We start from the raw sequence: 27,903 nt of genomic DNA, 5'->3' as shown, positions 1-27,903 counted from the left end.
GGGAGGAAGTACTGAGTCCCAATACTTATTCCTATACTCTTCTGTTGAAATGTGAATTATGGCTACTCTGCTTCTGGTCCAGGTCCTACTAACACAATACAGAAGGCAACTGAAGATGGCCCAAGCATTCAGGCCCTTGCCGTTCATATGGGAAACAGATGGAGTTCCTGGCTCCTTGCTTTGTCCTGGGATAGCCTTGGCCATTGCAGTCATTTGGAGCATACCACTTTCTGTTTCTTCCTTTTTCTTTGTCACTCTGCTTTTCAAATATACAAATCTTTTAAAAAATCATTTGTATATCCGAAAATCAGAGTGACAGAAAGGGAGATACACAAACACACACACCACACACACACACACATAAAGAATGGATCAATCGTCCATCTGCTGGTTTACTCTCCAAGTGGCTACAAAAGCCGGGACTGACCTAGGCTAAAGCCACGAGCCTGAAACTCCATCTGTGTCTCCCACATGGCTGGATTTAGGGTATCTGGGAATTGAATCAGTGCCCATATGGGATGCTAGTGACACTATGCCTCCTATGACACTATTGCCTTTTCATGTCAATGAAAAGTAGTGCTGAAACTTAAAAATATATATATATATATATTTTCAAATGATGCTTACATAGTTGATCTGGGTGGGAGGGATTGAGGATTAGGGAAAAGTGGGAGTGATCATTGTTTCCAGGTTTTCTATTTCATTTTCCTGTATCTGAGGGGAGAGGGGAGACAAGGGGAGAGCCACACCCAGCTTTCCACCCACCCCAGCACCACCTAGGAATGGGGCACGGCCTCCCATTATTGAGCCAGGGTCCTAGTGTGGTGTGCATTCTGAGAGTTCTGCCTAGGTGGTTTAGAAAGTTCTGAAATGTTGTCAATCTCACCAATCCAAGGATGAGAGAACACTTTCAATGTCCATATGGTGCTTCTATAGTCCACCTTAGAGTCTCCATTCTCCCAGAGGTTTGCTGTCATCGTTGGGCTAGGGTAGATGTCCGATTTGTTCTGTTCTCCTTCCACTGCTAATGGTAACAGATGTCTTCTGCTGGCCCCCATGGGCTGCAATGTCCTCTATGTGGATCTGAGCCAGCTATCCTCTACTCTGCCTTTTCTACTGAGGAGGACCAGTTCTCACAGGTGGGCCCAAGGGTCTGGGACAGACTACCGAGACCTCTTCAGACTCCACGCCCCTGGGGCTCACTGTGCTGAAAGTTTTGAATCCATGTATTTTTCCCTAAAGCTTTTTTCCGTGAACTTTTAAAACCTCATCATATTTATGTTTTTGTGTGGATTTGTATATAAATCTGTTTTATTTTGCTTAGTGGATAACCTAAAGCTTAAATATTTCAAATGATGTATCTATTTGCTCATCTTTGGTAGGAACGTTCATAATACTCCAATTTTTCCTTCTGCTTTTAAAATAAAACTTGTAGTGACAGAAAAGCTAAAATGATGAAGAAATCAGGACCAAGGATAAAAGGTCACTAGGGGCCAGTCCTGTCACTCAGTGGGTTAAGCTGCTTCCTGCAGTGCTGATGTCTCATAAGGGCTCCGGTTCAAGTCTTGGCTACTCTTCTTTCAATCTAGCTTCGTACTAATGGCCTGGGCAAAACAACAGAAGATGGCCCAAATCTTTGGATGTTGCACTTATGTGGGAGACCTGGGTGAACCTCCTGACTCATGGCTTTGGCCTGGCTCAGGCCCAGCCATTATAGACATTTGAGGAGAGAACCAGAGGATGGAAGATGTGTCTCTCTGTCTATCTTTCTTGCTCACTACGTAACTCTGCTCTTCAATTAAAAAAAAAATCTTAAAGATAAAAAGGGAAAATGGAGCTCGATTTTATAGCTGGCATACTTGTATAGTCAACACAAGTTTGGCATTTACCAAGCTCAGAATGCCTGCTTTTCTCCCAGCAGTGTAACACTTGCCTAAGTACAAGGCAACCTAGGCAGTTGCCTAAAGCTGAGATTCTCACTCTTTTTGAATTACATGTTACGTGTTTAAAATAAATGGTAGAGTGACTTTTGTTGGAGGAGACAATCCAAGTAGATGGGATCAGGTGGTCTGGAATGAGAATGCCACAGTATTGATGATTCATTTTGGACCCTTCTCTTTTCTGAGTTTAAATTATATCTATAATTTTTCAAACAATTTTATTAATTTTATTTGAAGGGCATATTTCAGTGAGAGAAGGAGAGATGGAGAAAGAGAGAGAGATAGGTCTTCCGTCTTCTGGTTCACTCTCCAAATGGCTGAATCTGAGCTGATCCAAAGCCAGGAACTAGGAGCTTCCTTCCAATCTCACATATGGGTGCAAGATCCCAAGACATTGTGCCATCCCCTGCTGCTTTTCCAGGTTAGAATCATGGAGTTGGATCAGAAGTGGAGCAGCTGGGATAAAAACCAGCACCCATATGGGATGCTGTTGCCACAGCAGAAGGATTAAAATTTAATTTTAAAAGCAATGTAAAACAGAACTATACACCAAGACAACAAAACTCTCAGGAAACACTAAAATATGAAAAATAAATGGAATTGTAACAAAGAGGAGGGATTTCAAGTGACGATGTTCATGGGAAAGTTCTATAGAAAATAGAGCTGGGATTAAGCAGAGATGTCTAAACAATCTGTGAAGGTTACCAAAAATGTGAGAAATTTGTTGTAGAAAAGAAAGAAAATGAATCTTCCCCAAATTTAGTTTGCTTAGCTAATAATTGTCAGTTGACTGTTACTTTTTTGTCATAAATGCCATATTCTCTTTGATAATAAAGATTACTGCAGTAAGTTGTAATAGTTGTCACTGCAGAATCAGCATTTGATGTTTTAGGGTTATGAGGACAAATGTAACAACTCCATTTAGAATTTCTTCACACTATCGTTGAAATTCCCAAATGCTCTTTCCCTGATCTGCCCTTTCCTTCATTGTACTCAATACTTTATTATACTTTTTAAAGACTTATTTATTTTTATTTACTTGAAAGGCAGAGAGGAGGAGAGACAGGCAATAGCTGGTGGTGAACCAGTCTGAAATCAGAAACCCAGAGTTTCCAGGTCTACCATGCAGGTACAAGAGCCCAAACACAGGGGCCATCTTCTGCTTTCCGAGGCGCATTAGCAGGAAGCTGGGTTGGAAGTGGACCAGCTGGGATTAAAACTGGCACCTGTATGGGATACTGGTGCTTGTAAGTGGCAGCTTAACCCATATGCCACAGCACCAGCCCTTCTTCAATATCTTTTAACAGAATATTTCATTCATTTATGTATTGTGTCCACTGATTACTCTTTGTCTTCCCCTGGAATACAAATTCTTTGAATGTTGGTGATCTTTATTTTCTTCACCAGTGTGTTCAGTGCCTGCAACAGAGGTCCCCCACATTGTTGATACTCAAAATCATTTTTGATAAATAATGAATACCAGCAGGAACAGCTCTTGGAAAAAAAAAGGGAATTTCTAATCATGGAGAAATATATTAACGTATGAAAACTCTTTCCTTACACATTCATCACATCAGTTACTAGCCCTCAAACTCCATCATGATTCAATTTTACTGCTGCCAATTCAGGTTACAACTCAGGGAGAATATGAACCTCAGTGATTGTGTTGGAAAAAGAAAGATTAATTATTTTACCAATAAGTACATGCTTATGAGAATAGCTTTTAAAAAAAAGCAAAAAAAATTAATTCTTGCCCACATTTTTTTTACAGAACTCTTAAATCTTTTACATAGATCTGTATTTGCATCTAGTACCATCTTACTTCTGCCTTAAAAATTACCTCTAACATTTCATGCAGTGCAAATCCCTAAGATTTTTTTTTCTCTGAAAATATACTTGGTCTTCATTTCAGAGACTTTCAGTGTGCATTATATTCTGCACTCTAAAGATATTCCATTCTATTTGTCTTGCATAATTTATGTAGTGTTTATTTTCAAATGTTCCTACTACTATTTTTATTATTTATTTATTGAAGATCAGTTATATGTCTATATAGAGAGAGACAGAAAAGGAGGTCTTCCATCTGCTGGTTCACTTCCAAAATGGGTGAAATATCTAAGGCTGGGTCTGGCCAAGTCAGGAGCTTCCTCTGAGTCTTCCATGTGGTCGAGAAGGGTCTTCCAGAGACCCAAGTCTGTGGGCCTCTCTTGTTGCTTTTTGTTGCTTTTCCCAGGCCATTCATTAGCAGAGATCTTGCTTGAAAGTGGAGCAGCTGGGACACTGGTATATCAGTGTCACAGGCAGCAGCTTTTCCTGCTATGCCGAAATGCTAGCCCCTGCCATAGATATTTCTCCTGTTCCTCTGTATAGAATCTGGCTACTCTAAAATTTTCATTTTTATCACCATTTTCAGTAATCTTGATGTGTATTTGTGTACGTGTGTGTATTCTTGTGGCTAGTTGAACTTGCATCCATGGGTTTAGAATTTACATCAAATGTAAGAAAAAAAAAATTGGACCATCAATTCTTTCAAGTATTTTTTCCTACTCTCAATTTCCCTCTAAATCTCCAACTACAATATGTTAGACAAGTAGTGCTCAGTGGCCACTGAGGCGAATGTTACTTTTAGCAATCATTTTTCTATTTTTAATTCCTGTCCTCATTCTATTCATATTTACTTTATATCCTAGAACACACTTATAGTAGTTAAAATTTGTGTGTACTAGTTACATAATTTTGGGTTTTTTTTTTTCTATTTGTTTTTATCAATATGTTTTCAAAAGCATCTACATCAGGCCTGCTGTGATGTGGCGGGATCCTATATGGCGCCAGTTTGTATCCTGGCTGCTCCACTTCTCTTCTAGCTCCCTCTGGTTTGTTGGCTGGGAAAGCAGTAGAGGATGATCCAAGCCTTGGGACCTGTATCCATGTAGGAGACCCGAAGAAGCTCCTGGGTTCAGATCGGCTCAGCTCCAGCCGACTGGGGAGTGAACCAGTGAATGGAAGATCTTTCTCTCTGTCTCTCCTTCTCTATGTAAAGTCTGGCTTTTCAATAAAAAATAAGTAAATCTTTAAAAAAAAAATCTACATCATTTTTGTCACTTCCATGAATGCCTGCTCATTGTAAATTGGAAGTTAGACATTTTGGATTTTATTTGTTGAGTGCTAGATCTTATATATTGAGTATTTGGTTGTGTTCTGAATTGACATTCAGTTCTTTATGGATTACTTTGATCTTTAAGGCTTTCCTTTGAGCATTATTAGGAAAGCGCAGAGTAGCTTTTGGTCTAGAATTTAGTTCCTATAGTAACAACTGGCTTTTCTGAGGATTCTACCCAGATGATAGGGTCTCTGTGCTCTGTTAGTGGGGCTCAGCCACTGCCTACCAGTAGTTACTTTTCCAACTCTGAGTAACTTTTTCTTTCTCACAATGATACCAGTATTTAGAAAAACACCATCCTATTCCCAAAGTACATCCTTCCTCTCTCTGTTTCTTCTTTTTCTCCCTCTCTTCCCCTACCCATTTCTCCCTCCATCTTGCCTTTCCTCTTCTTTACCATTCATTATTCACACAAGTTCTACATATCCCAACCACCCAATGCCTCTGTCTATTCTTTTTATCTTTGCAAGACTTTAAGTTCTATTTGCTATTCCCATCATATGCAGTGGTCCAGACACTCTCTCTTAGGAACCACATTCCTATAATGTCTGCAGAGTGTTGTTTCTTATGTTTTGTCTGGCTTTCAATTTGTTGTTTGGGGAAAAAAAAATTCCAATACCAGTCAGTTCTTCATGAGATAAAGCAAAAATCCTTACTATTGCAAAAAAAAATTATAAGATAGTAGTTGTATGACTAGTTTTTCAGTTGCCAGAAGTAATGGAGAACACAAACAGGGAAGATTTTTGTGGAAAAACAGGGGGCTGTTAAGAGCTATGAGCCTGTGAAAGACCATGTTGCCCTTGGCACCAATGTATACCCAATGCAGCATCTATTTTGTTATGATCTAAATCTTTGGCAGGATTCTGTAGTGTACTTCTAGTAAATTTCACTACCATGCATGGCTTTTGGTATGTCTGTGACATGTATGGCTTATCTCTAGTGACTTTGTGTGGGGACATTTGCTTTAGGAGGGACCTGTAAGACCTTTATGCCTTAGATTCTGGTGCCTCATTGTTACCCTGTGACTAAATGCCACTGACTTTTCCAATTATCCAAAACTTTGACACCATTCAGCTCTCTCCTCTGAGTAACTGAGTCATTTATTGTTTTACCCTCTCCTCAAGTGCCAGTCTCTGTGACTGTTTGCCAATGTGTGTTGCTGTTGAATACCTACTCTGTGGGACCCCAATACAATGGCATATAAAGTTCCTACAGATTATCCGAGACTGAAAGAAGGATTAGCATTTTAAACCTCCATGCAAGAAAGTTCATTTTGACCCAAGAGTCAGATTTGTACCTCCTGGAACTTTATGTCCTGATGAACAATCACATCATGTCTGTAGGATCTCTCAAAGAGAATCTAGGCTTAAGATTGTCCACCCTTTTGGGATCCACAGACTTTTTCAACCTTAGCACTGATGGCACTTGGTGCAAAGATAATTCTTAGTTGTTTCAAGCATGCTGTAGTTGTAGAATGCTTACCAGCATCCCTGGCTTCTGCCTGTTACATATCAGCAGCACCATCATCACAGTTTTGATAATATCTCCAGACTTTTCCAAGTGTCCTCTGGGGTACAAAATTACCCCAGTTGGGAAACACTGGTATTGATGCACTATAATGTACTATGCACCAGGGGATTTGCACACGTACAAATGCTGGAGAGACCCAATAGACTATGGATATCTTCTTGGGGGAAGTCAGTCCAAGTGGAAGGCCCATGTAGAGAGTATACTGGGAAAATATTGACCTTGGAGTATAAACTCCTAGATTCAGGTCCTTCCTTTGCATGTACAGGACAACTTTTTCCTCTGCTCTGTTCCTCATTTTTCTTATTTGAAAATGAGGGGTAATGTTGTTTACATCACACAATACTACAGTAGTAAAAGCCAAAGGAAATTTCATATCTACACAACTATATTTATATAAGAAAACACAAATATAGATTTAATGATTCAAATACAAGCACACTTATTTGCCAGTATAATTGTCAAGACAATGTAGAAGAAATAATTTTTATCCAGTACATCATGTATTTTAGTCCTCCATGGATTGATATTGCTTTATACCTGAAGGCTCAACAGGAGATATCTTTTAAAAGAAGGAAAAGGGGAAAAAAAAGTCTTTTCCCCATCAATTGAAATTTCATCTAAATTAGAATGCAAATAGCCAGAATTTTACATTTGCTTTTCATTTTGCATTCAGTGATCTGATCAGACTGTACAAGAATTTAAATGTCTTAATGGGAGATAGTGGCTTTTAATTCTTCTGGGATTTCATTGTAATGAACCTGGTAAATAATTCAGGAACATTTGAGAGGCTACTGAATGGGCAGCACCTGGTGTTGTATTGTTCATGCCTAAGTACACAGAATCCAAAGATGGCATTCTACACCTGTCAGTATTGTTCTGTCTTGAAACTGGGTCCTATGTTCAATGCCTATTGAAATTATAGTAATTGATATGTTTTTGCCTTGGCCAATTTTACCCCACAATCAAAGAAGACTATGCTAAGCTGCTTCAAAAAAGCATAAAGCAGGAGTGACATTCTCTGTTAAATTCCAATTAGTAGATTTTCAACTCCATTTTCTCTGTTAAGATATGGATTGCTTCACAGAATTAGGATTGCGTCTGCCTTTTCTGCTGCCACTAATTTGAGCTTTTATTTCTCTGCCTGTGTTCCACAAGGTTGAATTTCTTGTTAAATCATAATATTCATATTGCAAGCACCATTTGAGAAAAAAATTCCTGGCCATGGACTCTGCGGGTATTCCTACTTTGCTGTTTCTTCCCAGTTACCTGAATAATCAGTCTCGCTCCTAATAGTTTGGTAAAGAGCTTGGCTGCCCTTCTGACTCAGCTAATGGGATATAGAATTTCCCTCTGGGGCTGGCACTGTGATGTAGTAAGCTAAGTCTCCCCCTGTGGTGTTGGCATCCCACATGGGTGCCTTTTTCTGTCCTGACTGCTCCACCTCTAATCCAGCTCCCTGCTTTATGGTCTGGGAAAGCAGCATAGGATGGCCCAAGTTCTTGGGTTCCAACACACATATGGGAGACTGGAAAGCAGTTCTTGGCTTCAGACTGGCCATTTTGGGAGTGCACCAGAAGATGGAAAACTTCTCTTTCTCTCTCCTTCTTTCTGTAACTATGCCTTTCAAGTAAAAATAAATCTATAATTTTTTCCTCCACTCACTGAGAGAACTTGAATGAGCAGCAGTCATGCATGGAGAAAGCCAAATGCCTCGCAGCATCAAATAGAGCCTAACCCAGAGATCTTGGAATGGCATCGGCTTCCCAATGAAGTAAAAAGGGCAATGTGCTCTCCAAGCCTAAACTGAACTTCTTTTTTTAAAAATTGATTTTTTTTAAGATTTATTTTATTTTTATTGGAAAGGCAGACATACAGAGAGGAGAGACAGAGAGGAAGATCTTCCATCCGATAATTCACTCCCCAAGTGAACACAATGGCCAATGCTATGCCGATCCGAAGCCAGGAGCCTCTTCTGGGGCTCCCATGCGGGGTACAGGGTCCCAAAGCTTTGGGCGGTCCTCGGCTGCTTTCCCAGGCCACAGGCAGGGAGCTGGATGGGAAGCAGGGCCACCGGGATTAGAACCGGCGCCCATATGGGATTCCGGGCATGCAAGGTGAGGACCTTAACCACTGCACCATCGTGCCAGGCCCCTAAACTGAAATTCTTATGGTGCTGGTCCACATGAGACCCAAGGAGAAACTACAGACAGTCAAGCCAAGAAATTATTAGCTATGCTTTCCCTTTGTTTTTAAGATATTGTACAATTATTTTAAAATCCATTTTAAACCTTTGTGATATATTTAAGTGTATACATTTATGAAGATAATTCCAAAAGTTCCTTGACAGTCTGTTATGAAAAAACTATGTATGATATTCAAAATATTTTGTATCAAAATAAACTCATTTTAATTCAACTTTTTGAAGTGTCCCATATGTAATAAAAGTGTAGCTATATGTAAGTAAAATATATGAAATATTTTTAGACCTCTGTGATACATTGTATTATAGGTGGTGTGTGTGTGTGTAACCAGTTTCTTTCCTTCTTCAGGGCTCAGGGTGATAGTACTTGGAGCAGTGACTGCCCTCTGGTGGCAAGCCAGAATCGTCTCTGTGTGGAACAGATGGTTGCCAAGTGGTCCCTTTCTTGATTTCCCTGGCAGCAGGGGACCAGTTAGACATGTCTGATGCTGGAGGGCCTCTAATGCTGGAGCTTCATGAAATAACCCTTCACTTACACATGGATGGGATTTTCATCCCACATTCTGAGCCAGGAACCGGCTCCAAAATGGGGTCTCTGAAGAAAAGACTTGATCTGCTGTTGTGTTTGAGTCCGAGAGAAGCAGCATCCCTCCTAAGACTGTGAGGAAGTACACACCACAGCAGCGAATGGTGACATGGAGTCTGAAATCAACTGCTCTGACTTGTGTGACAGTTTTCCTGGCCAGCAGTTGGAGAGGAGACCCCTTCACGATCTCTGTGGGACAACAATTGTAAGTGAGATGCCGTGAGCTAGCAGGACTGCTCTGACAGTCCTGTTGTTGGTGTTGGTCGTGTTGTCATTGAGGGTGGAAATGGAGGGATGGAGAAAGGAAAAGGAGCCACGCATGCAGGACATATTATTTCCCAGCTTTGATGGTGATGGGGTAGCCCATGGTTGACCTAGGGAGAACCTGCCTTCCTAACCATTTTTCCTTGATTCTGTCCTCAGACGTCTACACACCCTAGCAGTAGGAGCAGCCCTTCATTGTCTCCCGTCCTCTTGGGTATTGTTTGGACTTTTCTCAGCTGTGGCCTTCTTCTGGTGCTCTTTTTTCTCGCCTTCACCATTCGCTGCAGAAACAACAGGTAAGCAGCCCCGGGTCCAGTTTCTTATCTCCCAGAGGTGGATAGTCAGGAGCAGCAAAGCTTGTCTCACCCTCTCAGGCACAAACTCTGCCTGAAATTGTCCTGACCTGGCAGTACAGATTCCCTCTAGAGGAGGCAGGTCCATCGTAGTATTGTACTAGTTTCCACAAGCCAAGAGAAGGAGGAGTCTCTCCTCATAGAAGGTGAGATGTTTGTGTTTATTCTTAACACAGATACAAAAAGAGACCATATGGAGGGAAGAACCAGTATGGGTGGGTTAAGGATTCTGAGCAAACCCTGCTACCCAGCTGTTCTGCTAGACAGTTCTGGCTGCCTGTGAATTCACTAGCTAATCCGGAAAAGTATCTCTCAAGGCTGACAGCAGAAGCAAAGTGATGACTTCATTAGAAAGGACTTGCAAGGCCCTGCTGTTGCTGATACTGGAGCCTTGCCTCAGGGCCACCATGTCTCTCCCACAAAGGCACTGTTTGCCTTCCTCCTGCTCGGCTGTCTACCACTGGCTCCTAAGAGGCTCTACTGCAGCGCTCACCACTATCCCCCAGCCCACCTTTGTATCACCCGCTTCAGAATCCAACAACTCCCTCCAAGGTCAGTCTCTTCCAGCATTATACCTTGTGGTGAGCAAGTATGCTGGGCTCCGTAGTCTGTCAGTTTGGCGAAGGATCAGCCAACTGTAATTGTCTGGCAGGCATTCTGGAATTTTAGGCACAGAGGATGGGGAATTGTTAAGCAACAGACACTTGGCTGGCAGGGTCAACCTTAGTATGACATCAGCACTTGGCACCCTGACCTGAGTACACCCTCAGGCTGTCCCAGTCACTTTTCATTTGGTTCCTCAAGCACACCAAGCTAACGCCCATCTCAAGGCTTTGTACTCCTGTCTCCTACCCTTCCCTTTACCTGACAGTCTTCCTCACGTCGTTCCATGATTGGTCCCTCCTCATCTTCTAGGTCTTGGTACTCTTGTCACCTCTTCTTCAAGACTCGCTTTAACTATCTATCAAAGTCTCTACCCAATGCTCTCATTTCATATCCAATGACCCTTTTTTGTCTTCCTGATACTGGCTACAAAAGGTTGTACTTGTATTTTAATTGGGATAGTCATTGTATTAGTACTCTGGTTACAAAGATAAGAATGTTTTGAGTGTTATGACCCCATCATAATTTTTTTCTGTACAGTTTTGCAGCATGCAAGATTTGCCAAGAATTATTTATCTATTCAAACAGGAATAGCTGTAAGCAGCATTAAAGTAGAAACACCTATATTTCTTTCATTCTCTTAAAGATTTTTCAGCTTGTATTGTTTGCAGTTGGGAGCATGACTTGGCATAAAGAGTAAAGTAATAAGATCTGTGAGTGAAAACACATTTTGCAATTAAGTAGCTTACAAGGTCAAACAAGGAAAGATGAAACAACCCGCTTTACTGAACAATCATGCTTGTTCAAAGGTGCAGCAAGTATCCCAATCAGATGCTTATTTCATTTCAGTTCTGTGGTCTCTAAATATGTGACTCTGTGTGAACATGTGAGTGTGGATGCCAGATGAATAACAATATTTTACTAGCATAACAATGCTTACACTCAGTTGCAGATATTGCATTTTTATCAGAATTTTTAAAATGTAGTCTCTCAAGAAAAATCCATAAAGACACAGAAAACTTGAAAAACACTCTCAACAATCTTGACCTAATTGAGATTTATATAATCCACCACTCAACAGCATCATGCACATTTTTCTCAAATCCATGTAAGACATTTATCAAGACAGATTACATTCTAGGCCATAGGAAAAAAAATCTTATTAAATTTGAAAGGATACAAGTCATGCAAAGTATGTTTTCTGAACACAATAGAATCAAATTAAAAATCAATTACAGAAAAGTCTCTGGAAAATTCTAATCGTAAACTAAACAAAACAGTTCAAAATAACTTACTACCAAACAATAAAGCAAAGAGCTGGCATTGTGGTGCAGTGGTTTAAGCCATTGTTTGCCAAGGAGTGCTGGGTTAAGTCTTGAGGTGCTGTGCTTCCAATCCAGCTTCCTGTTAATGTGCCTGGGAAGGCAGTGGGTGATGGCTAAAGTTCCCAGGTACATGCCACCCTTGCAGGAGACCTGGCTTCAGCCTAGCCCAGCCCTGACTGTTGAAATCATTTGGGGAGTGAATGAAAATCTGTTTCTGTCTTTCTTTTTCCCTCTTCTTGCCTCATTCCCTGCCTTCCTCTCTGTCTTCCTCTCCTCTTCTTCCCCCCTCCCCGCCTTTGTGTTCTACCTTTCAAATAAATAAAATCGTAAGTAAAAAATCAAAAGGTACTAGAAAAGTCTTTTGAACTAAATGAAAATAAGCATATAACACATCAAATTGGGGGAGAGGGAATTTAGAGCACTAAGTTCCATTCTGGGGGGGAGGGAAATGGTTCCATATTAATGACTCCAGCTTCTACTTTATGAAAGGAAAAAAATTCGTCAAATGAGGCCTTCAAATTAGAAGAAAGGAAATGATGAAAATCACAGTGAAAAATCAGTAAAATAAAAAATAGAAGAATAGTAGAAAAAAAAGTCAGTGTGCCCAAAAGCTGTCTATGAATGTAATGAAATTGACCAATCTTAGGACAAAAGGTTCAGGAAAAGTGAGAGAGACACAGTTACTAGAATAAGGAATAAGAGAAATCGCTGTAGATTCTATAGCTGTTAGAAGGATAATAAGCTAAAATTGTGATTAATTATGGTAGGAAGCCTGTAAAATGTTTTCCAACAATTCCCATTTCCTGGCAGTCATGCTCTAATGAGATTTCCTTTCCTTGAGCATGAATTAGATTCACTGATTCTCCTTTTCATTCTATATCACTTCTGGTGTTAAAGTACACACAAAAAAATGACGGGCTTGCATTTTGGACTCTCACTCTTCCATTTGTTCACTCTGAGGAAAGTTAGTCATCATGGTGTGGCCACCTCGTGGAAGGGCATTGATATTTTTAGTTGGCATCTAGCAATTGCCTGGGACTTACTAACAACCACGTTAGTGAATTTCAAACATACCATCTGAGGCCTGCTATCAACCATGTAAATGAGCTTGTTAGAAGAACTCTTCTGTCACTCCTTAGAGGAAGATAACCATGGCCACACCTTGGCTGCAACTTCTGTAAGACCCTGAACCTGAGGCACCCAGTTGAGTTGTGCTTGTACTGTGATATAAATATTATCAGGTCAACTTAAACTCTTCTTTAAAGCTGAAAATAAGAAAGTATTCCTTAATTCATTCTGTGAAGATAGCATTACCCTGAGTTCCCAACCCAACAAAGATATTAGAAGAAGGAATGTGTGGGCCCTGCGCGATGGCGCAGTGGTTAAGGTCCTCGCCTTGCACGCCCGGGATCCCATATGGGTGCTGGTTCTAATCCCAGCGGCCCCATCCAGCTCCATGCCTGTGGCCCCAGAAGGCAGTCAAGGACGGCTCAAAGCTTTGGGACCTTGCACCCGCCTGGGAGACCCGGAAGAGGCTCCTGGCTTCGGATTGGCTCAGCTCCAGCTGTTGCAGTCACTTGGGGAGTGAATTATCGGACGGAAGATCTTCCTCTCTGTCTCTCCTCTCTGTATATCTGCCTTTCCAATAAAAATAAAATAAATCTTAAAAAAAAAAAAAGAAGGAATGTGTGTATATGGAGGAGGGGGGCTACTCCCCAGATCGTCACAATGGCCAGAGCTGGGCCAGTCTGAATCTGGGAACCAGGAGATACTTCCAAGTCTCCCATGTAGGTGCAGGAGCCCAAGAACTTGAGCCATCGTCCACTACCTTCCCAGGCCATAACGGGAGCTTGATCAGAAGTGGAGCAGCTGGGATTAGAACCAGAACAGCCAGGATTAGAACCAACATCTAAATAGGATGCCAATACTGCAGGTGGAAGATTAGGCTGTTATGCCCCTGTGACAGCACCCACATTTGATAGATTTCATTATCAATAAAGTGACAACAAGTTAGAAATAGAAGAAAACTTCCTCAACCCGATACAGTGCACATATGAAAAACCTGTAGCTAACATTATTTTTTTTTAATAAAAGGCTGAATGTTTTACTATTAAAGTTAGAAGGAAGACAATTTTTTTTCTCAAACTGATAGTCTTTTTTTAAATTATATTTTTGACAATCTTTACATAGTTAATTAGGGTAAAAAGGTTCAAGGGCTATAGGGAAGTGGTAAGACTATTATTTCCATATTGTTTCCTTCATGTATCTGAGGTAAAGGGGGATATTGAGGGAGAAGCCCCACCCAGTTTCCCACCTGCCCCAAGTCCCAGATGTGGGGCATGCTCCGAGATACTTGCTCAAGTGGTTTTGATAGTTCTCCATTTATGAATTGCTGCCACTCTCGCCACTCCAAGCACAATGAGGTCGTTGAAGAATCCACTGACTGACACAGTCCCTCATAGAGTCTCCATTTGCCCAGTATTTCGCTGCCAACAAATAGCTGAGGTGGTTGTTTGACTTGTTTTGTCTTCTGAGGAAGACAATTCTTTTCACTACTGTGCTTCAGCACTGGAGTTTTTAACCTCTGTAATAATACATGAAAAAGACATAATAAAAGATGCTTACTTTTAAAATTGGAGAAATAAATATCTCTACCTCAGGTGCTTGACCACCTATATAGAAAATTCAGTGTCATCTGTTTCTAAAAAGCTTTTAGAATTAATAAATGCATTTATCAAGTTTCCAGGGCACAGGAACAATGTACAAAACTTGGTTGTAAGAGTAGGTGTTTGATGCTGTGGGTAAGCTGTTGCTTGAGATACATATATCCAATATCAGAGTGCTTGGCCTTAAGTCTCAGCTCTCTTTTTAGTTCTATTTCCAGATTCCTGCAAGCGCACACCTTAGAGGGCTGCAGGTGATGGTTCAGGGATTTGGTCCCTGCCACCCATGTGGGGATTTAGATTAGGTTATTTGTTCCTGGATTCAGTCATGGTTTTAGCCATGGTTGTGGCATTTAGGGAGTAAAACAGAACATGGGAGATCTCTCTTTGTCTTTCTCTTTCTGCCTTTCAAATAAATAAAAATGAATAAATAATTGTGTTTTTATATGCTGACTATAGACAACTGAAAAGTAAAATTGAAAGCAACCATTTAGGATATTATGAATAAATAGGAAATACTCAGGAGTAATATAACAAATAATATGAAATACCTGAACACTGAAAGCTATAGAATTTTGTTGAGAGAAATTAAAGAAAGCCTAAATAAATGAATAGGTACTGTGTTCATGAATTAAAGACTCAGTTTTGTTAAGATCTCAGTTCTTCCCTAGGTGACCTGCGGTTATAACTGCAGCTATCAGTATATTTTCCTATTCACACATATCAAAAAAAAAAAAACAGATTCTAAAGTTGATATGAAAGTATAAAGCATTTAGGAAGTCAAGACAATTTTAAAGATAAATAAAGTTGAGGGCTTAGTGGAATGGTGTCCAGACTTAATAATAACACTAGAGTAATGGAAACAACTTGATATTGGGCAAAGATAAAATATGCTTCAAAAGACAGAATGAATTCCAAAAATACACTCACAAATGCATTAGCAACCAATTTGCAGCAGAAATGCAGAGGCAATTCAGTAGAAAAGGGGAATTTTTTTTAGCAAATGGTGCTGGGAGAATTGGCTATCCATTTACAAAAATGAACTTTGCTTTATTTATTACACCATATTCAGAAATTAGCAGATCCCAGGTAATATACTTGTATCCAGAAAATGTGAGCACTTCAAGAGTTCATGGAAATGTGAATTAAAATAAAGATTTATATTGGTGCAAATTTTTAAAATTCATGCACATGGGGAGTCTTGAAAAAGTTCATAACTTACATTTTATGAAAAAATAGACATTTCAAAATTTTGAACACTAGAACCTTTTAGTTTCATTTTTTGTGAACATTTTTAGTTTCATTTTAGTTTCATTTTTTGTGAACATTTTTAAGTACTCCTATACTCAGATTTCTTCAGAAATCTGAAAACTAATTGATAATGAAAATCTACTCTTTTTTAAAGATTTATTTATTTTTATTGGAAAGTCAGATATACAGAGAGGAGGAGAGACAGAGAAGATGATCTTCCATCTGATGGTTCACTCCCCAAGCAGCCGCAACAGCTGGAGCTGAGCCAATCCGCAGCCAGCAGCTAGGAGCCAGGAGCTCTTCCAGGTCTCCCAGGTGGGTGCAGGATCCCAAGACTTTGGGCTGTCCTCCACTGCTTTCCCAGGCCACAAGTAGGGAGCTGGATGGGAAGTAGGGCTGCCGGGATTAAGCCCATATGGAATCCTGGCGCGTTCAAGGTGAGGACTTTCACTACTGCAGTATCACACTGGGTCTGCAGAGTGAGACTTAAACAAGCATTTCACCAAAAAAACAGTTGATGGCAAGTAAAGATATGAATATACTTAACTCTATTAGTTATTATAGAAATGCAAATTAAAATGACAATAAATTATCACTGTCTGGTAAAATGACTAAAAATTTTTGAAAGTTTAAAAGGCTAAATCAAGCATTTGCTTATTTTATTGGTGATAATATAGTACAACCACTATGGAAAATTCTCTGGCATTTTATGTAAAAATTCAACACAGACCTTCCCTATGATCCAACAGTACCCTATTATACTGTTAGGCCTTTGAGTTTTGTTTTTTTTTTTTTTTCTCAAGAGAAGTGAAACTATATGAGGACTCTTGAAAATTTTTATGGGAAATATTACCTTTCAGTTGCATTCTTCCACAAATGTTTTAAAGTACCCACCAATGTCTGCACAGAAGTGTACACTATTAACAGCTTTATTTGGAATAGCCTAAAATTGAAAATAGCACAAATATCCACCAAGAGTGAGAGAGTAGATAAATTATACATATGCATATAGTAGAATAGTATTTAGCAATAGAAACAATTATTTGTTGATATTGGAACAACATGGATAAGTCTCAAAATAATTAAGCTGAAGGAAAGAAACAGAAGAAATTTACAAGCTGTGTAATTCAATCATAGAAAATTCTAGAAAATGGAACAGTTGTGTTGTTAGCTAGTCTGTAGCTACAAAGAGCAGAGTAATGATTGCCTGCAGGTGAATAGGGTTAATGAACAGGGGTAGGAAAGGAAAGTTACAAAGAGACACGTGGAGGGATGAATATTAATTCATAGTAATTGTGATATACATATTTTTACTTCTCATAGTTAAAGGTAGCATTCGCATCATAATCCCCAGTTTGGAAATTTTACTTTCTGGGAAATCAAGAATTTTGAGTAATATGAATTGTATAGAGTATGAGCTTTTACTTTACATGTGGATTAACAAGTTAGCTTAGTACTATATCGTGGATATTAGCAAAGATCTAGACTCTTGGCTCAGAAACAAAGTACTTAATTTTGGCAAGAGCAGTAGTCAGAACTTGAGGTTGGGTTTGTGCTGGCTCTCCACCCCTGCCTTACTGTATCCTTTGTTGACAATGAATGGATGTTTTTGCACACACAGTGCAGAGAAGCCTTGATCCTAGAAGGCTGACTATTTTTAGAGTTATAACAAGCCTGTTCCTTGTTTGGTAGTAGATTTTACCTGATCCCTCAAGGTACTCAGTGCAAGGTAAACCTAAGAAATGGCTGAATAGAGAGCAATTAAGGTCTTGCCTCTTGGTGTACCCAGCAAAAATGTACAGTGCTGCTCAGGGCTGCATCCCCCAACACTGAGAACTGTACACAGAGGCACCTGCCATCTCTACTTGAACCCTGGCCTGGAGTGGCAGGCAGACTCAGACACTGGCGAGTGACTGAATTCTGTCCATTCCTAAGGTCACCTCACTTGGTTATCACTTCCTTCCTGGTTAAGGTCGTTGTACAGGCCCTCTGGCTGCATCTGAAAGAGTTGCCTTACTTATTGTAATGTCCACCTGCTGTGTTCATTTTCTCCACCTTCAGAAAATCTGACATACTGCGTGAGTCCTGGTTCTCAAGCCTGTTATTTCCATACCCTTTTGAGAATCTCTCATTGTCCTTTATTATTATAAAAGTCCTCAGGATCTCTATGCTTTCAAAGAGGACTGCATTCATTTTTTTCTCTTTATTGTTTCATGATCACCCTTTTCATACAACTGAAGTTTATTCAGCAATATTAATAACTATGTGCTGAACTGACCACATACTGTGCTCAAGATACTGTATAAGATAGAATTTCAAGGATTTCTAGCAGCTCTAAATGCATCACCTTAGAGGGAAAGCAGGAGCGATTCAAAAGAGTACATCCTGGGTTTTTTTTTGAAAGTAGCTTTTCAAGCACTGATGCCTTGCTGCAGGAGTGGGGGCCTGTACCTTTCACGTTAACTGCTTCAGGTCTATCCTTCTTTGTGATTTGCATACTTAGAGATGAAGGAAAGCAGTACTGATCTTTTTGGTCATGAAACGATTTGTACTTTATATTTGCTGACAAGTATTTCTGGAATCTTCTCTGATGACTATTGGCCAAGGAGGAAAAGGAGAACCCTGTTAGACCCAGAATAAAACACCTGCTCTATAACTCCACAAAGGGTAGTCTTGCAAGTCCAAGGACTAGATGAAGCCCAGCATCCAGGATCCTGTATAGCCTTGTCCAAAAAGGAAGCTAAAATTCACAACACAAAGAATAGACTTGGTCATCAATTGTAGATATTGGGCATGGAGCCAAAAGTAGATAGTAGTATATAATAATGTCAAAACTGATGGGATAGGGTCAGGCATGATAGCTCAATTGGCTAATACTCTGCATGCAAGCACTAGCATCCCATGTAGGAAGTTCCTCTCAAGCTCCCTGCTTGTGGCCTGCGAAAGCAGTGGAGAATGATTAAAGTCCTCCTGACTTTGTTCCCATGTGGGAGACCTAGAAGAGGCTCCTGGCTCCAGATCAGCTCAGCTCTGGCTGTTGCAGCCATTGGTAGTGAACCAGCAGATGGAAGATCTTTTTTCTTTCACTGTAAATCAGCCTTTCCAACAAAAATAAGAATAAATCTTTAAAGAAAAAGCTGTTGGAATGTAAGCATAAATGGGAAATGAGATTTAATATAGAGGTGAGAGTGGTAAGTCTGGGACTGTGAACAAGGATGAAGTCTTTTTTGGCTACTAACTGTGGAGTAGAAAGTGGATGAGTCAGTGGCAGTTGTGAGGCAGGGTAAGAGTTTACACACAGAAGTAGTATGAGACTATGGTCCATGATGCAGTCAGGCCTCCATCAACATCAGGCCTTGATGAAGTGTCTACATCCTCCTAGTGCACCTACTATTACAGACTTGGCTAGCATTGCCCCATCACAGCTGATTGGCACCTACTGGATTGCAAGGAGAGCAGGCTCTGTCTCCTTCATCAATCACAAGCAACTTGAATTTACTCATCTTTGTGTCTTATTTGTGCTTATACTACACTGTTTCCTGAATGAACATATTAACTGGACTAAAATATAGTAGGATATGATGATAAAGTTTATGTCGTTAGAAGACACACATTTTTTAACCTGTTAAACATAGTATCAACTTCACATAAAATCCGTCTCTCAGACTGAGTTGCTTGCTTCAGCCTGGCCCAGTCCCAGCCATTGGAGGCATTTGGGGAGTCTATCAGAAGGTGAGAGAGTTCTCTCTTTCTCTCAAACAAATAATTTTTAAATATGCATTGAATTGACCAGCAATGTATCAGATAGTGTGCTAGGTACTAAGCAAAAATCACTTGCCTCATGAACCTAGCTTTCCTAGTGAATAAGCAGACAATAAATTAAATATTATAAAATACATTAAATGATAGTGAACAGAAAAACAAGCAAAACAGGAAAACCATTCTTACTAGAAGAAAATGGGATAATAATTAGTATTTTAGATTGTCTGTCAGAAGGCTTCACTAAGAAAATAACATTTAATAATAGAATTGAAAGGCATTTTAAAAAGCAAAGCATTGAAACCATTTGGTCTTTGAGACAAATGATCTCTCTATTCGTATTCCAGATAGAGGGAAAAGAAAATGCAAGAGCACTGAGGTGGCAATATACTTAGTGTTCAAGGAAAAGCAGACCAGGAGCTGAGTAAAGGAGGCAGAGGGTAGGAGAGGAGATGGAAAATTACAGAGGATCTTGTAGGTCAATGTGAAGCCTTCAGCTTTTACTCTGAGTGTATGGAAGCTGTTGTGGGGTTTTGAAGCTGATGAATGACGCAATTTGATTTACTTTATCAAAAAATTTGGCTGCTCTATTGAGAATAGACTTTTAACATTTATCTTCTTTTAAGGAATTATTTATATATGTGGGAGGCAGAGTTGCAAAGAGAGACAGAGACAGAGAGAGAGAGAGATTTACATCTGCGGTTCACTCCTCAAATGGCCACAGTAGCCAGGAATGGGCTAGGATAAAGTCAGGAGCCAGGAGCTTCTTCCAGTTTTGCATGTGGATGCAGAGTTCCAAAGATTCGGGACCATCTTAGGTTGCTTTTTAGGTGCAATAACAGGGAACTAGATTACAGGTGGACTAGCTGGGAGTTGAGTTGGTGCTGGTACAGCAGGTGGGCCCTTAACCCACGGCTCTGGCCCCAAGAACAGACCTTTACCATTGGAAAGAGATACTTGTACCACTATCTTGAATAAAATCAGGCTCCTTGGGTATCCCTCCTTGTCTTTTTTTTTTTTTTAAGAAATCCCAGCGCTTGCGCGGTAATGATTTAGCCACTGAGCCATCTATCATGCCAAACCCTCCTTGGGTATCTTAATGCAAGGACGTGAAAGGCTAAATGTGAGACTTGAAAAACTTAGATGTTTGGGGGAGTCCTTCTTGGTTCCCTTCTGCTCATACCGGCTGGGTGAGCACCAACTCTGTCTCTGGCGAGGCTGGGGTTCATAGGCTGAGTGCTAACTACATGGATGTGGCCTTTGCTCTACACACTTTGCTGCAGCAATACCTTAAGGTTGGCAGTACACCAGAGATGTGTCAAGGGCCAGAGCCCTTCTTTATCCAAGCCAAGAGAGATGAGAGTCTCAAAGTAGCAAGTCTACTTCCAGGGACACTCCTTGTACACACTTAGAGGAAGCCTGGGTTACAGAACAAACATGGGCGCTAAAAATAAATTGAAAGGACTATCATATATCATCTACCGAAAACTGATGAGGAAGAAAGTAAGTTACTTAAAGATAATGCAATTTTATGTATAAATAATTCAAAAAAGTATTCATTTAAGTTTTTAGAATGAGTAAGTGACAAGGCTGTAATAGTAGTGTACGACCTGAGAGGCATCAGGTGATGCCCCAAGTAGTTGGGTCACTGTGATCGATATGGGGGACCGCGACTGAGTGCCCTGTATTCTGTGTGTGTGTGTGTCCATCTGTCTGTATTTATCTCTGCCTTCCCATAAGCTAAATAAATAAAAACATTGTAAAGTAAATAATTGTAATAATAGCAGTAAGTGGCAAGGGACTCTGGGCATCTGGCAGTGGCAGCGTAGAGTTTAGATGCTGCTGAATCTCCACATGAAAATAGTGCAGATAGGAGAGACAAGCGCATCAAGGGCAGCAATACAAAGCACAGTGATAGGAAACCTTGATTCCATGATGTTCCTCCAGGGACAGACCACCTGTGGCCGCAGAACTGTGCCATGTGTGTCAGTGAGACAGAAAGTCAAGAGAAATCTGACAGATCTAAGGACAGAGAACCAAAATAGCCAAGAGATGTTCACTGGGAATTTTAAGTGGGGTTATTTGATCCGGCTCTATTGGCAGATTTGATATTGTGTAGATGTAATTTCTCCCCAGACTGATGCATGGATTCAATACAATTGCAATAGAAATTCCAGCTTGGGCTGTGTGTGTGTGTGTTTGTGTGTGTGTGTGAGTGTGTAAGAGGGAGAGAGAGAGAAAACCAACAAGCTGTTTTTCAGAATTATCTGGAAATTCAGGGGGCAGGGAGAAATAGACTGAAGGGGAAGAAAGATTTTCTCTTAGGTGTTAAGATGTATTACAAAGCTGGGCCCAGCAGCGTGGCCTAGCGGCTAAAGTCCTTGCCTTGAACGTGCCAGGGTTGCGCCGGGATCCCATATGGGCACCGGTTCTAATCCTGGCAGCTCCACTTCCCATCCAGCTCCCTGCTTGTGGCCTGGGAAAGCAGTCAAGGACAGCCCAGAGCTTTGGGACTCTGCACCTGTGTGGGATACCCGGAAGAAGTTCCTGGATCCTGGCTTCGGATCTGCATAGCATCGGCTGGTGTGCTCACTTGGGGAGTGAATCATCGGACAGAAGATCTTCCTCTCTGTCTCTCCTCTCTGTATATCTGACTTTGCAATAAATAAATAAATCTTAAAAAAAAAACAAGATGTATTACAAAGCTAGTAATTAAGACATACTAAATATGCTACTGGGATGCAGATACTTTTTAATAAACAGTACATTGGCCAGTTGGCAGTCCACACAAGGGAAAAATGCAACTGAGCAATTCCAGCTAAACTATAAAAAGGTGAAACAATAAAACTTCCAAAAAGAACAGTGGAGAATGTCTTTCTAATCCTGGGACAAGAAAGCAATCAAACAAAACAGAAAAGGCATTATTATTTTTTTAAGATTTATTTAATTTTATTGTAAAGTCAGATATATGTATAAAGGGGAGGAGAGATAGAGAGGAAGATCTTCTGTTCGTTGATTCACTCCCCAAGTGACCGCAACAGCTGGGACTGCACCAATGTGAAGCCAGGAGTCCTGAGTCTCTTCCTGGTCTCCCACACGTGCGCAGGGTCCCAAGGCTTTGGGCTGTCCTCTACTGCTTTCCCAGGCCACAAGCAGGGAGCTGGATGGGAAGTGGGGTCCCGGCGTGTGCAAAGTGAGGTCTTTAGCCATTAGGCTACTGCACTGGACCCAAAAGACATTATTCTTAAAGGAAAAGATTGTGCTTCATTAAAATCAAGAAATTCCATTTAGTAAAGACTCCTGTAGGAGAGGGAAAAGGCAAGGTATAGGTTGGAAAAATAAATTCACAGTGTGTATGTCTTCAAAGAATTTTTATCCAGAATAAAGACTGATGAATCAACAAGAAAAACACAAGACCAAAATTTTTAGCTTCATTAGTGGGCAACTAACCTCGTTAGTCATCAGAGAAGAACAAACAAAAGACACAATGAGATAACACAGGATTTGTCTGAATGTCTACAATAAAAATAGACTGAGTTTGGGAAGGATGAGGAGCAGTGGGAATACAGGAATACACAAGGATCCACTTTATCAAACTATGTAGCAATTTTTACTGATGTTCACCGTAATTCATATCCTATGTCCCAATAAGTCCAGCAAAGTTGCATATACATGGAGTCACTCATTGGTATTCACAGGAGAGTGCTTCCAGGATGCCTCATGCTCAAATGTGAGTGCTCAAAGGCCTTATGCAAAATTACATAAGGATTTACATATAACTATGCACATAAAAGCTAAGCACACCCTCCTGTATACTTTCAATCAACTCTTCATTACCAATGCTTAATATAATGTATGTACAATTCAAATAATTGCTATCCTCCATCGTTTGAGGATGAATGATCAAAAAGGCTGTACACGTTCAATACAAGCAGTTTTTCTCAAATGTTTTCTAACTGAAATTGGTTGAATCCACAGATGCAAAATCTTCAGATATAAAAGGTCAACAGTATTTATCACATATACTAGAGTATACTTAGCAGCACTGTTTGTAATAGGCCCATATTGGAAACTGCTCGAATGTCCATTAGCTGTTACTGTCTGAATACATTTCAATGCGTGGATCCCATACAGCAATGAAAATAAACGGTGAGCAACTGCATGCCACAGTAGGGAAGACGCTCACAAAAAGATTGCTGAGGACAAAAAGCTAATATAAAGATCATAACTTACATGATTCCATTTACATGAAGCAGAAAAACAGGCAAAGCCAATCTAGAATGTCACAAGTCAGAGTAGTAGCTATGCTGGTGGTTAGAAGTGAGGGACAGGGCTGATCAGAAAAGAGCAGAAGGTTCTAGAGCACAGGTAATGCTCCTTTTTAGACTGGCACACAGGTTGCACAGGTTCCCCATCCCCAGGCAGTTGGGAGGCTGGATGTGGCTTCTCCCCTTATGTCCCTGCTTTCCCTAGATACAGGAAGAAGAAAAAGAAAATGTAGAAATAATATTCTCACCCACTTTCCCCTAATCCTTGACCCCTCCCACCTAATCAACTATGTAAATATTATAAAAAATAAAATTTAAAAAAAGAAAAATAGGTTCATTAAGTATCACCAAAATTAAGAACTTTTGTGCCTGGAAGCACACCGTTGAGAAAGTGAAAAGAACCCACATGACAAAGAAAGTATCATCAATGTAAATATGTTTTAAGGGACTTGCATTAGGATACACCAAGAATATTTATAACTCCAAAAAAGGCAGGTAATCCAATATTTAAATGGACAAGAATTTGAGCAGATCTGCCTCCAAAGATACGTAAATTTCCAGTGGGCACATCATCATACATGAGGGAAATTCAAATTAAAGCTACAATGAGATACCACTTTACACCCAAAAATTTAACAAGTGTTTGTGAGGATGTAGAGAAGTTAGAATCCTCCTACACTGCTGTGGAACTATAAAAACTGGGGCCACGGTAGAAATAGCCTGCAGTTCCCCAAATGCTCAATGTAGAGCTGCTATGTGACTCAACAATGAAGTTCTAATTACTCCATTTGCCATCCAACTTCCCAGCCTGGTAAAGCAGCAAAAGATGGCTCAAGTATCTGGGTTCCAACACCCAAATCCAACCCTGGCCATCTGGGGGGGTAAATCAGTGCATGGATAATTCTGTCTCTATCTGTCTCCTGTACCTCCACCTTTCAAATAAATAAAATAAATCTTAAAAAAAAATGTCCAAACAAAAATCTGTACATGAATGTTTATAACAGCATTATTCATAATAGCCTAAACGTAGAATCAGCCCAAATATTCATCAACTGATAAATGAGTAAATGAAATGTGACACAGGCATATACTAAACATTGTTCAGCATGGTTTATGCTAAATAGATGAAACTTGAAAATATGTTCATTGAAAAAAGCCAACCACAAAAGACTACAGGATATAAGATTCCATTCATATGAATTGTCAAGAATAGACAAATGTATAGAAAGGGAAAATAGATGAATGGTTTTATATGGCTAGAGAAATACAAATTAAAATATATAGATATAATAACTGTTTATATTATAGTAATGATATTGAAATAAAAATGCAAAACTATGAAAGTCTGATCTGCTTGTGAGAGTGTAAATGGTATAATCAATTTGGAAAATAATTTGACATATCCTCCAAAATTTATACATATACATCGTGACCAGCAAGTCAACTTGTAAATTACACTCAGTGGAGCTATGTATACATTGATAAGCAGATATGCATAAACATAGTCATAGTTGCATTGTTTGTGATCATTCAAATGTCTGTCAGTTGTGGGTGAATAAACTGATGGTGATATAATCCTGCAATGAGATACTATAACACATCAGTGAAAATGAACATGCTATAGTTTTTCCTAGCCACATGAATGAATTTCATCCAACAGAAAAGCCCAGTGCAAAGCAGCATGCACTGGGGGATCCCCTTTATCAAGTTCAGAAACTGGCATAACTAAACCATTATTTAAAGTCAATACAGAAGTTTGCCTTTGGAGGGAAGGAAAAGTTCATAATTACAGGGTGAGATTTTGAGGCATTGTACTCTTCTCTGTGGAACTGAATTGCTTGTGATAATTCTCTGAGCTGTATGTTTATAATTTGTGAACTTAAAAATACCTTTCCTAGCCCAAGATATTTTTTTAATGGCAATCTTTCAGGGATCTACTGCGATAAGAGTCATGAACAGAAAGAAGCAATGATTTCAGCAGACTAGTGAGCGTGAGGAGAAACACTCTGCTTCCAGATGCCTTGCTACATAAAAGATATTTGGATTGCCTGTGTTCGCCTTGAAATTCACATGTTGAAGGCCCAACCTCAGTGTGATCATATCTGGAGATAGGGCCTTTGGAAAGTAATTCAAATGAAATGAGGTAGTAAGGGTAGGTCCTTAATTTAATAGGCTTGTGTCTTTGAAAGACTAGGAGGAGAACCAGATTTCCATGCCTGCACAGAGAAAAGGCCTTGTCGAAGCATGATGAGAAGACAGTCACCTATCAGTTAGGAGGAGAGATCTCACCAGAAAACCATGCCTGACTAATCCTTGAGCTTAGGTTTCCAGCCCCCAGAACCGTGAGAAGATACGCTGCTATTGTTTAAGCCCCACAACATGTAGTAATAATCAACCAAATGTTCACATGTGTTCAGCTGCCTCATCATGATTATTTTTCATCCTTTGATCAAATCACTGCATCAGGATTTGTTCTTCGATTTGCTGTTCTCATTGCTCTCGTGAATGTAACTGAACATCCAAATTTCACTCAATCGGGATGCTAACAAGATTAGGGAGTAATCTGACATTAAACAGTGCCTGATCCTATTCTGAGCCTTCTTCCATCACCACCCTGCTAAGAAGCTTGCTTTTTCTCTCTTCTGGTCAGAGAGTAAGCATTTTTAAAGGCATCTTGAATTTTGCCATTGTTAGTGGTGAAAGTGTGTGTGTGTGTGTGTGTGTGTGTGTGTGTGTGTGTGTGTGTGTGTGTGTGATGGGAGGGGGTGGTGATCAGGATGCTAATCTATGCACAGTGACCTTTGTTTCTGTCTGACTGAGCAGATGTAGGAATTAATCATTGTCATTCCTGGATGGTGCGGCTGCAGCTGTCCCCCACTGCCTTTCTACCCTTGATAGATTTATTAGTGTGTTTTGTTTGCTGGAAAACATGCCTCAGCACAAAAGAACTAGCAAATTAGAACAGCATATCTGTAAGACTAATTTTCGAAAGGATGTTTTTTTTTTCTACACATCTGTACTTACTGACTCTTTTTTCTTTTTTTCAATGAGGTGGAGGAAAGAGAATACAAACTGGTAATATTGTCTCTGTAACATCTGAACCATGACTTCCCATCCTGAGAATTTTCACATTGCATCAGTGTCATGCCAACCAGCCCAGCATGGCAAAGACCTAATTGTCTTCTAACCTCTATGTCCTTTGTACTACTGACCTCTTTAATTTGAATGATCAATTTAGTTCCTGCCACCAGAATGTTGGCCTTAGACACAAGAAAATAAGTGATCTGGGTTTTACTTAGTGTTCAATTTATGTAATAGTAAGCCCAACCACAACTTCAGGCCATAAATAACACTGCCTTGGCCCCAAACATCACCACTCTGCAGATCTCCATGTAAATCTTACCAAATCTAATTTGTGATAACACCAGCCTGGATGGAAGTCGAAGTAGCCATATCCCTTTGGATGTTGAGAGTCAACCCCAAAGTCCAGTTTAAGCTCCTTTGATTTATTTGTATTTCTCTTCTACCCAGCATCTCACATTAAGTCACTATTCCCTGTAGCAGAAGTTAAAGAGAAGTGGACAGTGTTTACTGAGAGTCTGCTCATCTCTTTCTGGTGGCTCACCAGATGCCCCAAATCCTAGACCTCTGCCACAGAGCCCCATGTTAGCATGGGCCTTTCTAGTACACCCTCTGACTGACTCACGAGGAGCTCTCAGAATTTTCTGTACTCCCACACCCTGCTTGCTACACTGGTTCTCATTCACAGCCTTCTCTTAGTTACCATCAGCTAGTTTTCAGCATCCTAGCATATCTGATTCCTAAATTATGCTGTCCTTAACCTTCATGTTCCTAGCATCTCATATACGTCTTTATAGTCTTATGCATCCACCTCGACTCCTGAATTTAAAACTCATGGTCTAAACTCTTAAGCCATGATCTGAGTTTCAAGTCCGATAGCTTTTCTTCTGTCAGTGATATCAAATGTATGGAAAAAAAGG

At 40.1% G+C, this 27,903-nt stretch overlaps 1 protein-coding gene across 2 annotated transcripts in view; it reads left to right on the top strand.

The window, feature by feature from the left end:
- The first annotated feature begins 9,511 nt into the window (after positions 1–9,511).
- GPR156 (G protein-coupled receptor 156) overlaps positions 9,512–27,903 on the top strand; it is a 68,832-nt gene continuing 50,440 nt past the window's right edge. For both annotated transcript variants that reach the window (XM_041002885.1, XM_041002884.1), the window contains exons 1-2: positions 9,512–9,621; positions 9,840–9,976. In XM_041002885.1, the coding sequence (XP_040858819.1) occupies positions 9,526–9,621; positions 9,840–9,976 (233 nt within the window). In that variant the 5' untranslated portion in view covers positions 9,512–9,525. The remainder of the gene's footprint in view (positions 9,622–9,839; positions 9,977–27,903) is intronic.

The sequence above is a fragment of the Ochotona curzoniae genome, unplaced genomic scaffold (genome assembly GCF_017591425.1).
Source record: "Ochotona curzoniae isolate NIBS_2020 unplaced genomic scaffold, NIBS_Ocur_1.0 scaffold_2587, whole genome shotgun sequence".
Classification (NCBI taxonomy): Eukaryota; Metazoa; Chordata; class Mammalia; order Lagomorpha; family Ochotonidae; genus Ochotona; species Ochotona curzoniae.
This window is presented reverse-complemented; position numbering and strand designations above follow the sequence as displayed.